Source organism: Anastrepha obliqua, chromosome 1 (assembly GCF_027943255.1).
Source record: "Anastrepha obliqua isolate idAnaObli1 chromosome 1, idAnaObli1_1.0, whole genome shotgun sequence".
Classification (NCBI taxonomy): domain Eukaryota; kingdom Metazoa; phylum Arthropoda; class Insecta; order Diptera; family Tephritidae; genus Anastrepha; species Anastrepha obliqua.
In genome coordinates, this window is record NC_072892.1 from 45,807,441 (window position 1) to 45,824,004 (window position 16,564).

Consider the following 16,564-nt stretch of genomic DNA (forward strand, 5'->3'; position numbering starts at 1 on the left):
TAAGAAAAAGAAAGTAGAAAAGAAAAAGAAAAGGACGAACTATGTTGCACAGCCACATGGAGTTGGAGCTAGAAGCAAACGGCGGTTGTACGCCGGGAATGAAAAAAGCGAACCAGTTGGTTTACCAATACCACCTTCTATAAATTTGCCTTGTTGGAAGTGCTTGCAAAAAAACTTTAGTTGCGGCAATAATAGTGAGTGTTACAATTACAAAATTATCGAGGAAGATTCGCCGGTAGCGAGTATGGTTATGCCTCAAACCACTATTTCACTATTTTCAATGCTGCCAACTAACTTTTAAGAGGATTTCATTAGACTGCGTTCATACAGTGAGACTATTGTTGATTAAACTTTCCGAATTCTCTTTTGATGTTGCACGTCGTGTTCATACTCGACAGCTCCGTTATATGCAGTTGTTTAGTTTTTAGTCTAAAGTCAACAACAACATTGAGAAGAACGAGGACGTAAACGGTGTTGGTAGAGCACGAACATCTGAAATAACGAGTTGATGTAACAAACGTTTACCTATAGTAGTTTTTGACAGCTATTTTCCAGCGCTACTCAAGGATGATAGAATGCAAGGTTTGTGCTTTAGCTATGGTGAAAATCGAAATTGAGCGAGTAACTTCCCAAGTCACCGAGGGAGAATTCTATCTGTTCATTTCACACGCATTCACACACTCGTCCAATCAGTCGTTGTTCAGAGGGCAACACCCCAACATGAGGGAACAATTTTTTGGTATTTTATATATCACCAATGAAATCTGAGTTTTTTCATATACAAGCCGCTGCCATGACTCCGGTTACGTCAACCAAGCTGATTCTTTCAAATTGGCTGGAAGCCCGTTAACGGTCGAATATTGGCCACACTTTCCGAATATTTTTCACCATGAGCGTTACCACATACCTTTATTTGTACCAGTTGCTTCATTTACTCGTCACTTATTAGCGCTTAGCGAATCGAAGAAGCCTAGTGTTATACAAGGTGGCGCAGAATTAATCATCCAATTTGGATGGCGTTCTGTTGGTGGAATTTTACCAAATTGGGTGGATTTTACCTGTAGACGTGCTCATAGTGGACATTTAAATAATGTAATTTTTCACATAAGATCCGTTTCTTAAATAAAAATAGTGACACCTGTAGAAATTTAGGTATTTATATGTTTTACTTCAACACAACCTCTAAGCGCGTATTTTGAAAGACCCTTTACAAGGTGGTGCAAAATAAATCACCCTATCAGAATATCTATTATAAATATTATATACATATATTCTAATAGGGTGAATTATTTTGCGCCACCTTGTAAATAGTCTTTCAAAATACGCGCTTAGAGGTTGTTTTGAAAAGATGATTTGACATAAATGGCGTCGTTCATGTTTCATACTTGTGAACTAAACAGCTACAGTATAGTGCTTTACCGCATTGCATTGGTGTGTCCATAGACTAGTCTTGGACTTTCTTGTTTAAAAAACAGAAATACACAAATTTGATAGTATTTATTAGTGAATGTGGAACTATTTCTTCTATTAAATACCAGCATTTCAAGTTAAATGCTTTCGCACTAGTTTGGCTTTCCCCTGCAGGGTACATTCATATGAATGCCTGTGTGTGTGGATACACATATTAAAGATAATTTGACAAGGCTAGCAGAAGCTTATCGGCGCATAGGAACCCTACTAGAAAGGGGTTTGTGGTTAACGCTAGCAAATGCGCCTGAATTTTGACGTTTGATTGGAACCAATATACTCTTGGCAACGCAATGATAAAATACCTAGAATATCTATGCATAAGTATGCTTGTACGTATGTATGAATGTATGCAACTCCGTGGCACTTCACTCACTTTTGAGACGCGCAAGGTCCCCTGCCAGGCTGACAAGCCAGCAGCGTTAAACCAAATGGTAGGGATCGTTGTGAAATCGTTGTTGTGCTGAGCAATGGCCCCTCGAAGGCAATCTCACTTGCATGTGTAAATATGTCGTATTTATGTTTGTACTTGTTTGTACCTACTTACATACATACGCATGTATGTACTTATGATAAAGCTAATGCGCGCTTCTGCTTGCCTTTCGCTGAATGCTAAAAAATAAATCAAATGTAAACAAAAATTATTGTATATCGTAAATTTTTGGGTGACTAACATTTGTGTATACATTTTTTTAGTTAAATTGTAAACTTGCTCCCTCCGAGTTGGACAGGCGACGTGAGGTTGAAGAAACGCACGCGCAAATCCCACACCACTTGTCGCAGCGTCAATGACTGACGGCTACCAGTAACTATATAAGTGCATTGAAGCGCTAGTGTGTGTGTGTTTGTGCGTGTGTATGTGTGGCACCCCACCCCAGAAGCGGCAATTTTAAATAAATACATACATGCATACATACAATAACAAGAGCTAGCAAGTTTTCTGCAAAATGCCGTTGCACTGTTCCAAAGCGATCCGTGTGATCCATGCGATCCCCTCGACACAAAGCGGAAAATGGAAACACCAAAAAGTAAATGATATAAAATAAAACTAAAAATAAAAGCAAATAAAGCAATGCGGCAAACACCCGACCAGGTCTCATGTCCCACCATATGCCCATCAAACACCAGCAAACAGTGAGTGAATCAAGCCACCAAGCGTCAAAGCGATGAAGCGACCAATTGACCGACCAATCAACCAACCGACTAACCGACAAACGGACCGTCAACCAACTCAATTGATACGCTTCAACGAAATTCATGCCATCATCATCAGTCGAGCATGCCTCAGCGTAATTGCGCGACTTTAAACACACAGCGCGGCGGCGCAAAATGCGGGACCCAACCGGCAGCCCAACAACTATAAGCACAGCACGCAAAAAAACAACAAGTTAAAAACCCCAAGCAACGCCAGCAACAATAACAATACCACCAACCAGCAATACTCAGCAATACTCAGCACAAACAGTAACAAAGGCAATATTTCAACAGCAATCCATCGGATCGCATCGCCACAGTCGTCGTCGTCGTCGTCGCGCATCGCATCGCATCGCAATCCATCCATCCGTCCATCGTGTGGGAAACACACGACAAATCTGTTTCCCACGGTCTGGAAAAGTGTGTAGTGTACGAACAAAATATACAATGCGATTTACGAAAGCACTAAACAACAATAACAACAACAACAACAACAACAATGACAGAAAAAGCAGCAAGCAACATAACAGCATGACACAAGTCAGTGGCAGCGGCAGAGAACTGTCATCATTGACAATAAGTAAGACATGCCCGCGTGGTGGGGCCAAACAACTAAACAGCCAACCAAGCGTTTACTGCATTGGTATGTGTGCCACTACCGCAATTCCGTCATCTAGTCATTCATCGTATGAGCAGCACTCCAAAGTTATGCTCTTCTGATTGGCACAAGCGGCGCGCACGATCACTTGCTTGCGCTCCACACGAACTGAATATGGAGTGCTCTCTTGAGTACGTGTGCACGGGCGAAGGGGTGTGCATGCACTCCTACCTCGGTAGTTTTAAATGGCAAAAATGTTGTTGGTCGTAAGCTATATGTACTTGTATGAATGTATGTGTGCAGTAGAGGGGATGAAGACTTTGTTGCGCTGCCACGAGTAAACAATGAAAGGTGTTGTAAACGCAAATTGAAATTCCCTCTAATGGGCGCGAGTGTTCCAGTTAAATTTTTGTATGATTATAATCAGTATTCTTAAAAAAGGTGGAATGAGTCAATGCTGTTGATGAGCTAAATTTTCCTATATACGTAACAACATAAACATGTCCCATAACAATCTGATTAATACTCGTACTACTAAAGTAACAGTCCTTGGTCATATACATATAAATCCGGGTTGTTCCGATTACGTAGAATTAACTGTCACGAGAACATTCATATAGACGTCAATATGTCGTCACAAATAGTTTTTTTAGAAGGTACACCTTATAGGTAAGGCGCGGTTTCACCACTCCTCTATATGGTAAAAGATTTTAGAGGTTTAGACTGCTCACGGAGCGATTTTATCATTTAAAATATCTTAATGTTTTTAAATTATTCCGTTTCATTGACCTCTTCTCATCCTTAAAAGCTTCATACTGGGTAAGCAGAGAGAATTTCGGTCTTAAGACGTAGCTGTAACGCCGTAAAAAGTGATATTCAAATGAAATTCAATTATTTCAACCGATCCAACATGGCACGAACGACTCTAACCAAGAATACTTGTACTAGATTTCTTAGCTTGGAAAACTCGTGGAATTATTATTTTTTATAAGAGCTGATGACTGTTAGCCTGGCTTGTATAGAAAACGGGTTTTAAAACCCCGAGCTTCTTCGCCAAATTGTTGTGAACGTCTTAATTTTGTCTTATGAATTATGATGCTGAGATGAAAACTTTTCTTATTCCCTCAATATTTACCCACCTCTAGATGAAACTCGAATGTTCCACCGCCAAGGATAAGACGAAATATCTTAGATGCGAATACAGTAGATGCACTTCAAGGCTCCCTAGAAGATAATCCGAATTTCAATCAAAAAATGTTGAGTTTTCGAAAGGGCACACCTGGGATCAAGAGTTTTGAATTTTATATAAGAATCATTTTGCTACTTCTGAAGATTTCTTCTAAGGCCGTAACTGGGAAAGAACGGCCATTCATTTGTTTTCATTGATTTCGGCGTATATATAATATACGAATACATCTGTTGTTGAGTGTTTGGCCGAGCTCCTGCTCCAATTTGCGGTGCACGTCTTGATATTTTTCCACAAATAGAAGGATCTACAGTTATGCGCCCTCCGAACGGCAAATAGACTTTTATGAGTATCTTTTTCAAGACAGAAATATACTCAAAGGTTTTTAATCGCCTACATAAACCTTTTCTATCATTTGATGTGTCATTTCCAGAGTGAGTTTCGAGCCCGTGCTCTACCAAAAACATTTACGCAAGTATTATTGCGATACTACCGCAGTTGTCTCTTTTGGACTAACTGAATTGAGAACAATGAGGCTTACGGAATAAGATCACTTGACTGTATACTTTTATTAAAATAAATAAGAAATTCAGGGTCCATACTGTCTCCTGGCAATTTCAGTCATCCTATTCTTTGTACTGATGGAAAGAATATAGAGATGGCGACATCCGCGAACCGTTGTCCTGTTCACAGTGAATTTGTATTGCGTTGTATTATTTTTCATTTTTACTTTTATTCACGAGCGAATTTCTGTTACAACGGCGTTCTCTTTCTTATTTATGTATTGTTACTCACAGCCAGCATTACGCTCACGGTTGTCACAAACTTGGTAATCATTCTTATACTAGATCGGTGATTCTACTACAACGCAAAACGTTTAATAGAGCCTTCGTTGTGCCTTGAGCCACTCATTTAGCTTCTGTGTGTATATTTGGGGCTCATTTGATGCTAAATCTTATTTATTTTTAAATCAAATTTTTATAAAATATTTTTTGTATTGTCATTCCTCGGCCTTAGGTACATATATCTATGCTTATTGTTGTAACAACATAAAATATTTCCCATACATTTTTTTGGAATACTGTTTAAGTGACAGTCCTTAGCTAGATATAAGTACAAGCTGTACCGGTAGCGTAGAACCGACTGCCGTGGCAGCGTCATAGGCTATTGTTTTTAATATATTTATAAAATAATCATTTTCTCGCATTATTCCGAAAAGAACTCTAACAACCAACAAGAAAGAAAAAAGAAGCAACACTTTTCTCCCATACTGCAATCACATGAATGCTCCTTTGCTCGCTCTTATTCTCACCGGTTGAGTACACACACCGCGATACCGCTACCGGTTATCGCAGCCACTGCACAGTAGCCTCTCTTCTTGTTCACGCTTCGCTACTGCTGAATACAATACTTGCACCGCATACACGGGCAACCTACAGCGCGACCACCGATCGTGCAACCAACCACCATAGCCAGCAGCCCGCCCGAGCTGCGATCGCAGAAAATCCCAACATTGTAAATATAAAAGTTATGGACGGGGCAAGTTGGCGGCTCATTTTCGAATCGACACGCAAACAAGAAACAACGGTCAAACGCTAAGCTAACGCTCCTTTCAACGGAGTTCCCAAAATCACGGATAATAAGAACGTACAAGAATAATTAAGTTATCTTCCAAACACAAAAAGAAAAAAAAACTATTAAAAATCTATTATTTTAACCAAAGTATTTTGCACCTCGGAAAAATGGTCATGGAAATGTCCAAAACATATCAGTACCGCAAGGTGATGAAACCATTGTTGGAGCGCAAACGTCGTGCGCGCATCAACAAGTGCCTCGATGATTTGAAGGACCTAATGGTGGAGTGTCTACAGCAAGAGGGTGAACATGTAACGCGTCTCGAGAAGGCCGACATACTTGAGCTAACGGTGGAGCATATGCGCAAGCTAAAGCAGCGCGGCAGTCTTTCGCTACAATCACAGGCCAGCGCGCACATCGAATCCTTCCGCTCAGGTTACGTGCATGCCGCCGATCAGATCTCACAGGTGCTGCTGCAACAGTGTCAGGCCGATGAATTGGGTGGTAAAATAATGAAATTTCTCTCTACACGCCTCATCGAAATGCAACATCACTTGCTGCGCTCCTCTGCTGTGGCGGCCGTCAGCACAGTGTCGCCACCTACCGCCAGCGCTGCCACCGCCAATCTGTTGCCTCTACCGCTGACGCTGCAAATGCCACTACCGTCGGCAAATTACAATTACAGTGAATGCGGCGAATCGTTGAGTTCACTAGAATCACCAACGAGCGCCAAATCGCCAATGGACTACTACAGTGCTGTGAGTGAGGCGGCGCAAAGGACATATGCAACTGCCGCCGCGGCTGCTGCGGCGGCTGCATGCAAAGAGCAGGACCTCATCGATGTGACAACTGTGGATAGCAGTAGCTGTTCGACGCGCGATACTGCATCCGTGGTGTCAGTGGACTCCTGCTCTTCCGAACCAGTGTGGCGGCCATGGTGACTAGCACGCAATTAGTTAAGGATTTAGTTGAGTAACAAGCACACATACACACAAAAATAGAAAATTAAAATTTATTCGAATTGAATAGAATCAACAGAATCGACTGTCTTCCGAGGCGCACGTGCAAGGCGTGGGCGGGCGGGCGTTTATCCACACATAAGCGTACACGCCCTCAGCCCAATCGCCGCAACGTGTCTGCCACACACACAAACATATACAGTGCACTTTTTGCTTTACTTGTTGTCTGTGATATACAATTATTATATGTGTTTTAGTGTTTGTAACGGTATGTTTGTATGCATTTTTAGTTTTCTGCGTACTTCGCCTTATTTATCGTTTAGTGCGATTAAAAAGCAAATGCGCTTATTTAATTTTTTTTTTTTTAATTTCTTGTGAGTTGCGAGCTCTTTAATTAAAACAGTGTTGACGTAATATATGTATGTATGTGTTTACGTAAGAATCAAAATGAGATTAATTTTTAAGATTTTAGCAATCAAAGGAAGTGAACTAGTATTCCTGTAATTGGTATCTAGCTTTAATGGCAAATGCCTAGAATTGCAGTACGACATAAGCAACTATAAAATATAAGTAATAACTTTTAAAATAAATCAAACTTTAATATTTAAATTTGGAAAATAATTTTTTTGGTTATTTATGCGTAGCCAGACATATTCAATATCCGGTTTCAAGGATGCGAGGTAAGAGTTACACGCGCGAACAAAACGATAGCACATCAATATTTTGCCTATTTTTCTTTTCCTTTTTAATATACGGAGTGGCCGACCTCAAACAGTCTAATGTTTAACCCAGCCAAGACCGACTTAGGCCGAGTTTTCAGTTACCTTTAGATGGAGTAACACTAACCCTATCGAACGAAACTAAGTATCTTGGCATAATTCTGGGCTCAAAGCTTTCTTGGAAAAGGAACACCGAGGAAAGTAATGTAATGTCTTGCCAAAACTGTATCTTAAAAGGACAAAATGTGTGCTTAAATTCAACAAGGTTCAATCTTTTTAACTAGGTCTTGATAAAAGTATAATAATTAATGGGTAGAGTGAGTTTTATTTTCCAGATTAAGCCGCTATGGTAGACGCGGTCGAAGAATTGAGAGATGTCGAGAAATGCGGCCGTGCAATACGTCTCCGTGCTAAAAGCGCTTTGTGGATATGATTTACAAGTATGTATACTTGTTCGATGGTACCGTGTGTTTTTCTGAATCCGAATTGGTGACATGGGAATAATTTTGTCATTCTTTTGAGAAAAATCGATTCCATAACTTTAGAGGCAATGCGCCTTAAACTGATGGGACGATGAGATTCCACTTTTTCTGCACTTTTTCCTGGTTTAAGAATCATTTTTATTTGTGCGACTTGGAATTCCTATCCTAACCTCCCAAAATTAGAAACAAATGTATACTTAGAAGAAATGTTATTCTCGTCTATTTTTTAGTTTTGGTAGGTAGGTAGGTAGGTGAAATGGTTGAAGTACCAGTCTGGCACTCCTCAAGTACCACTAAAGCGCCGTTTTGATACCATTATGAGGCCTCCAACTGGCAAATACCTACAGCTAGCAAGAGCTATTGATATAACGGAGAAGATTGATGGGATTTAGGTTGGCGCATTGCCCTAGGCTGTCGAAGAAAGGTGCGCCCAGTGACCTACGTCATCTAACTGACAAACCCGCACATTTACAGTGAAGATGATCAACAGTCTTTATCTCTGAAAGGTCCCCACAGCTTCTGCAATGTGGGTTAAATGGTAACCCTTGCTTTTCGGCGTGTGTGGCGATCGTCCAGTGACCGGTAAACACGGCTACGAGTTTGGATATTGAATGGCGAGGAGTCCAAAGGACTTTCTGAATCCTCCGTATATTGTACTGGGGCAAAGCGTTTTCGAAATAGCACATGAAGAAATGGAGCTCCATCTTTTCTGCGCTTTCCTGAGAAATAATTTGTGCAGTTCCCCTTTAAAAACTGCCCGAGAGATGCCGATGCCTGGGTAGGAGGTATCTGAGTCCAATTCAGTCCCTTTCTTGGGAAGCTCATCAGCAATTTCATTTCCCTCTATGTTTCTATGTCCTGGAACCCAGATTTTGTTCTTGCTTCGGCAGAACGTATACTAAAATTGGAACGATAGGACTATGAATAAGTTCGTGCGGTTTTTTCCGAAATTTGAAACTTTATTGACGTAAAATGGTTACAAATTTAATATTCAAAGTATTGTCCATCGCTTACTACTACTTTTTCCCATCTTTCTGGCAATTCACGGATTCCCTTTGTGAAAAATTCGGTCGGTTTTGCCGCAATCCACGAATCGATCCATTTTTTGACTTCATCGTAATTACGGAAGTGCTGGTCAGCCAGGCCATGTTGCATCGATCGGAAGAGATAGTAATCGGATGGCGCAAGGTCTGGACTATACGGCGGGTGGGGTAGGACATCCCATTTGAGCGTTTCTAAGTATGTTTTGACCACTTGTGCAACATGTGGCCGAGCATTGTCATGTTGCAAAATAACTTTGTCGTGTCTATCGGCGTATTGCGGCCGTTTTTCTCGCAGTGCTCGGCTCAAACGCATCAATTGTCGTCGGTAGACATCCCCCGTAATCGTTTCATTCGGTTTCAGTAGCTCATAATACACAACACCCAGCTGGTCCCACCAGATACACAGCATAACCTTCAGGCCATGAATATTCTGCGCCGACGTCGATGTTGAAGCATGGCCAGGGTATCCATACGTTGCCCGACGTTTTGGATTGTCGTAATGGACCCACTTTTCATCGCCAGTCACAATTCGATGCAAAAAACCCTTTCTTTTGTGCCGTTGAAGCAGTTGTTCGCATGCCATAAAACGGCGTTCAACGTCTCTTGGCTTCAATTCATACGGCACCCAATGGCCTACCTTTCGGATCATTCCCATGGCTTTTAAACGTTTGGAAATGGTTGATTGATCAACTCCCAAAGTTTTTGCAACCTCTTCTTGCGTTTGAGCCGGATCTTGATCGAGCAATTCCTCCAATTCGGTATCCATGAACTTTGGCGGCGCACCCTCGCGTTCTTCGTCTTCCAAGCCAAAATCACCACTTTTAAAGCGTGCAAACCACTTCTGGCACGTTCGCTCAGCTAGAGCATGCTCACCATAAACTTCCACCAAGATACGATGACTTTCGGCTGCTTTTTTCTTCATATTAAAATAATGAAGAAGAATTCCCCGCAAAAACACATTATTTGGCACGAAATTCGACATTTTCAAGTGTGGTAAAAATATTGTTGTTTACGCTTCAAATAAAAAACTTATACTGACGTTTGTGCCTTACGACAGTAGCTCTCCAATGAATGTTTGGAAATGTGGATCGATGGAATAATAATCAAGTTACGCCATCTGTTGTAAAACCGCACGAACTTATTCATAGTCCATTATTATTTGGTAATTGTGTCGACAGGATTTTAGTAAGGAATGTCTTTCCTGTTACAACAGACGAAGCCGAAAGCTCATTTAGAGGGAGAGAATGCTTTTTTAGACAAGTAATGAAACTTTGAATAGCCACGACGTGATTTGGTCTGGTATTAGTAATAGCTGGGGTGTCTTTACACTGCTTGTCATTATCAAGAATCGCCCTAAGTGGTGCCGCGATACAAATTTTGGTAATTTTTGTATAGTTTTTCATTGGAAAAAAAATTTATGTTTACTGTTTTTATTGGCAGATAAATCCATTTTTAGATGTCTGTTTTATTGTAAAACTTATGCTAGACGATATTACAAAGATCATTTCATTATTTTTGTTGGAAAAAATAGTATTTTCATGGAAAAAAAATATTTACCTATATTAAATATTTAAGCGAAAAAATTCCATTTTTTCTATAAACAAAACAGTTTTTTTATTTACCTTTATAAAACATTATTGAAACATTAAGTATAAAAGTGCATAAATAATATACGCCAAAAATTACAAAAATAGAAATGAGAAAAAACTACATTTTTGACCTTTTTTGAATCTGTACATTCACTTCATCACTGCTATCATATTCACTCTTACTTTGACTTACCATACAAGGAGTACCTGTACTACCAGACTGTGAATCTGTGTGTAATTCCGGTTCTTGTTCCTCATCAGTATTCTCTTCATTGGAGGTATTCTTTAGCCACCAGCACAAATCTCTTAGCGTCTATGCAGTTTCTTTCTTTTTATCTACTTTCTTTTGTTAACACTATGTACTACCATAACACCGCCACCCTGTACATCTGACTCGGCGGAAAGTTGGTGTCTAAACCACTCCGTTGGTGCGAGACTACTATTCGGAAGTGCAGAAGGAGTTGAAGGCCATAGCAAAATTGGCTTATGAAAAGTGTTTAAGTGTTTTGGAGATTAGACGAATTGTATTTGAAGCCTGCATCTCAACTGTTGCTCAGCGAAGTTAAGGGGGCAGATACCTGTGAACGGTTTTCATGATTTTCATTAAAATTAAAAAAAAAAAAATACGGAATAAAATGCTTAAAAAACTGAATTTTGGGGCCAATTTTCCTACTATTTTTGGTTCGAAAAAATGTTTTTTTCGAAAAATTTTCGAATTGTAAATTCACATAGAAAGTAATATCATAAAAAAGATGTGTGCAAAATTTCAGGGAGATCAGTCAATAACTGTTCGAGTTATCGTGTACGCCAATTCGAAAAATATAGTTTTGAGAAAAACGCGTCTAAAGTTTGAATATAACGTAACTATACCTCTCCCAGCGCTCGAACGCAAAGTATAAAGTCGTTACGGTTGACGATATACAGTAGGTTCTGTTTTTATGCGGCTTTTTTTTATGCGGTTTTGAAATAGTGCGGTTTTTTTTAAATTACAAAATGCATGTCGACCTATCGGGAATTGTACATATAAACAAGATTCTAAACCAGCTAAGCAAAAACTCATCACAGATTACATCAGAAATGCTAACCCTACAAGTATGGAACCGCCTGCATAACTATCTAGATCAGACGTGTACATTTCCTAAAGTGACGAAAGTGGGTATTGCCTGATTCTATTTCTGACTTAAATTTATTTTTCGATTCTGACGTTTCTTAAATAAAGATATAATTTTCAAAAATACAATATTTTGTTTATGCGATTTTATTTAATTATTTCAGATTCATGCGGTCTATGGAACGTATCTATAGTTATAATATGGGACTAGTGCCCTTTTTTATGCGATTTTATTACATTATTTCAGATTTATGCGGTTTTAGCATTTGAAACGTATCTATAGTTTTACTATAGAACTAGTAGCTTTTTTTATGCTGTTTTTTTTTATGCTGTTTCTTGCGGAACGTATCTACCGCATAAAAACCTACTGTATATGAAATATTTAATTTACGTTCTACAATTTTTTTTACATATTTTTAAAGGATCATATTAACATTTTATGAAAACAAAAAATTTTTTTTTCGAAATTTTACCGGTATCTGTCCCCTTAACCTCACTTAGTCTTTGTTATTCATTAGACGTTCGATCGCTATTGGCACTTGTCATTCGTACAGGATTACTCCTATGCGCTAGTCACCTAGTTTTCCGTATAATTTTTGCGCATGTTTGCTCTCATCGCAAGTTCATCTCAATTACATATTTCGGTAACTCTCACCGTACTTCAGAATACAGGCATTCTCAATTTTCAACTCATCGTACTGTTCTCCCCACAGACATAATTGTTAACTATTGGGGTGTGAAGAACATTTACAATTTCCTTTTATTTCATACATGCGAGTACATTTGTATGTATGTAATTTAAAAATTTGAATTCTCGGCATTACAATTATTTTTTTGTCAAATTGGTACTCTTAGCGTCATCTAGCGGCTATGAGGTATAACTACTACTATAACTACCAATTAGACTAATTGGAACGAGCTGGCAAAATTACAATGGGCCCATTGGAACCGCTAAGTTATTAAAAGACAAAGTAGCCAGAAGAAAAACAGATATCCTGTGTTTGTCCATCTGTACATGTGTATGTATGTAGGTAATGGGTAGTTTCTAAACCTGCTAATCATATTGAGAACGGAGACCAAGCTACCCGTATGTGAAATTAACAAAAGAAATTGGAAGTGTAAAAAGAGTGGCAGTCGCAATAATCTCAGGTAATTAATGAGGAAAACATAAATAAGTTGTAATTTGGAGAAATGAAGTAGGAAAAGTAAGAAAAAAATGAACCAAGATTTTGATAAATATTAAGAAAGAAATTTATATGTATGTATATATAAATGATTTAGAATATGTGCATCTGTTTATGGAATGGGCTCAATAACAGTTATTGAGTGTGAATGGATAATTTTTTTAAATATGAAGAAATCTTAAGACCTGTCCAAATTAAAACTTTTCGTACGTGAGCGCACGATTGCAGAAGGGTATAAAGATAGATAGTAGATATAAATATTTTTGTGCTTAATGAACGATGAGACAACTGAGGTTTAGCGATATCTGTCTGTGCAATGGACAACCCGAGCAAAAATGCAAGACCGAGTACATACATACATATCTACAAATCAGGATGAACAGGGTGTAGAAGTCGTTTTTAATGCCGCTAAGCATGTACATACATATTTTGCAGGATTTTATATTCAAATAAAATAAAATAATAAACAATCGGCGCGTATACTTCTATTAGATGTTTGGCCGAGCTTCCCCTCGTATTTGTGGCTTGCGTCTTGATATAGCTCCACAAATGGAGGGACCTACAGTTTCTAGTCTACTTCGAACGGAAAATGGTTTTTATGAGGAGCTTTTTCATGGCAGAAATATACTCGGAGGTTTGCCATTGCCTGCCAAGGGGTGACCGCTATTAGAAAAAAACTTTTTCTTCATTTTGGTGTTTCGCGGAGACTCGAAACTTCGCACTCCGAATTATGTATATTCAAATAAGCGAGAAAAATAAAAATGAGAAAGGTAAATATTCAAGTAGGTGTAAGGTTGAAGTTTTAAGCTAAGAAATTATTTTTAAATACTGTTATTATAGCAAAAAATAACCAAAAGTGAAAAATAAGTGGGTTCGAGGATGCTTGGGGGCACAATGAGCTTTCAACTTCCCAAGTCAGGAGAAAAAGAAAAAAATGTTCTATACTAAAAAAATTAAAAATCATCTTTCTTAATTTGTTCGTTGTTTTATAAATAATATTTACTTATAATGTTTTTTTCAAAGAAGTCCCTTGCGGTGATCATAACAAGCGCTTGGAGATTCAAGAGAAATTAGTTTTATTAATGATAAAACCTATTATCACCTATGCATCAGTGGTCTGGATGAGTTGTGGCCATCTGTTGCACCGGAGCTTTTCCGACTACTTCAGGCCCGGCATTAAATGCTCTGATTGGTCTACTACCACTTAATGCTTTCATCCAAGGAGAGGCCTTGAAGGCCATCTGCAGGTTGAAACACAATAGGAACTGGTACGGCCCCTGTCTGGCATTGGAAAACAGAGAATCCATGGACTTCGACCCAACGATTCTATCCATGCCATCAAGAGTCGTACTTGAAAAGAGAAGCGGTGTAGCGCTGCCAGAGGCTCAGTTGTGGTCAAACTCTGAAAATGAGCCCGGCACTGTTTTTGCATTTTTACGGATGGCTCCAGGACCAAGCACGGCTCCAGCTCTGAGGTCTCTTTGTTGTGGAAAACAGATAGACAGGCATGATATGTGTTTGCAGCGACAGCCATGACCCTAGACAGCCCCCCAACCACACCAGGGGTAGTGGAGTCCTGTAAATCCAGGCTGAACTATGTCGGTAGACACAATAACCTGATGCTAACATAGGTCCCGGGACACGTGGGTATCGTGGATAACGATACCTCTGACTCCTTAGCTAGTTTTGCCACACCCTTCTGCAGCCATCAACGCCACGGTTAGCAAATGGGATACTACAACTCACAAGCGAGCTTGGCAGGCTGAGAGAGGCTGCAGATGGACTAAACTGGTGTTACCTGTCACGTCCGATCGACTGTCGCAAACCTTCCTGTTACTAAGCAGAGGGGACTGTAGGCGGCTGGTCGAATTGATGACGGGCCACTTTCTGTAGGCGAAGCGCTTGAAACAGCTAAGCATCTCAGGCAGTGTACTCTGCCCAGCAGCAACGTCCTGTGCGTTTGTCCCGCTTTCGCTCGAATCAGGTTTGAGGTCTTTGGCACTGATGTGTTAAGAAGCGACCACCTTGGCTGCTTGGCACCACAAGATATACTCAGATTTCATCGTAGATCGGGTAGATTTAAACAAAATTAAAAGGGAATCCAAATGTACAGGGTGGGCCATATAGCGTTTGCTTTTTGAACCACCTATTTTTTGAGAATGGTAACACAAATCACATGTCAAATGTGTTCATAATTTACTTAAGGGTTTGACGTTTACGAAATGGGATGCTATACGCTTGAACAAAATTGGGAAATATTGAAAACCTATTTCCAAAGTGGTGAGTCTTCTTCTTCTTCCGCGGTTACAGTAAATGGCGAGCGTTACCGTGACATGCCCAAGGAGTTTTTGTTCCCAAAAATTGAACAGGATCACATGGACGACATTTGGTTCCAACAGGATGGTGCAACTTGTCACACTGCCAAAGTTACACTCGAACTTTTGGGTACCGTTTTTGAATTCCAATATCAATTGGCCGCCTTTGAGCTGTGAATTAAGCCCGTTGAACTATTTTTTATGGTGAGCCGTTTATGGGGAGAAATGCTATGCGAACCATCCAGAGACGATTAATGCTTTAAAACACGAAATCGAAGTTGTCATTCATGAAATTGGAGCCAAAGCAATCGAAAATGTGCTTAAAAATTGGGCTGATCGAATGGCCTACTGTAAAGCCAGTCGTGGCAGTCATTTGAACGATATTATTTTTCATTCATAAATGACAATGTTTAATCTTCAAAATGAAAAAAAAAGTTTGAAAAAATATTGATTAGTTTTTTTTATAGCCGATTCAAACAGCAAATTTTACATGGCCCACCCTATACTATAGTGGACTTAATTAATGTCTGAGAGCTGCACTTGCTAGTTGTCCCTGCAAAAAAAAAAAGATAATACTGTGCCTGATCGAAGCTTTTTTCAAAATTAACAGGAAATATTTTTCAGATTTTCGAGAAAAAAACCGACAATAATTGTTTAAAAAAAATCGAAATTAATACAAAAAACAAATCCTTTTCAAAACATTTATTTCTTTATTTTTTTTTTTTGTTGCAAGCTTCATAATGGTACTCCCATAAGTTTGCGAGTTATATTCAATTATGTGAATGTTTATCACAAAAAATTGTGTGAAAATTATCACTCTAATGACGCGCTGGGATACACGAGTTCTTAACGACACTTTGATCGATTTTCAAATGGGCGTAATATAAATTATGGTAATTCAAATTGGTATAAATAATGGAGAAACCAATACATCTGTAGTTAAAGACAGTTAGATGTCGATGTTGTATTGATAGCATCATGGGCCAATTTATTTATTTAGTTTTTCAAAAATTACCTTTGGAATGGCATTTCTGTCATCAGTTAACGCTATTGAATATATTGGCATAAAAAAACAACAAGTAAATTTTTTCTAAAAATAATTTATTCACTTGAAAGGCCATACTTTACTCTAATTTTCTACA

At 39.1% G+C, this 16,564-nt stretch overlaps 1 protein-coding gene across 1 annotated transcript; it reads left to right on the top strand.

Annotated features, from left to right (window-relative positions):
• Nucleotides 1–6,015: 6,015 nt before the first annotated feature.
• LOC129235908 (enhancer of split m3 protein) lies at nt 6,016–7,580 on the top strand. The gene has a single exon (XM_054869981.1). The coding sequence runs from the start codon at nt 6,188–6,190 to the stop codon at nt 6,959–6,961; it is 774 nt and encodes a 257-aa protein (XP_054725956.1). The 5' UTR covers nt 6,016–6,187; the 3' UTR covers nt 6,962–7,580.
• The last annotated feature ends 8,984 nt before the right edge of the window (nt 7,581–16,564 follow it).

Coding starts and splice junctions, on each gene's coding strand:
- LOC129235908 (XM_054869981.1), top strand. CDS start 6,188: ATGGTCATGGAAATGTCCAAAACATATCAGTACCGCAAGGTGATGAAA.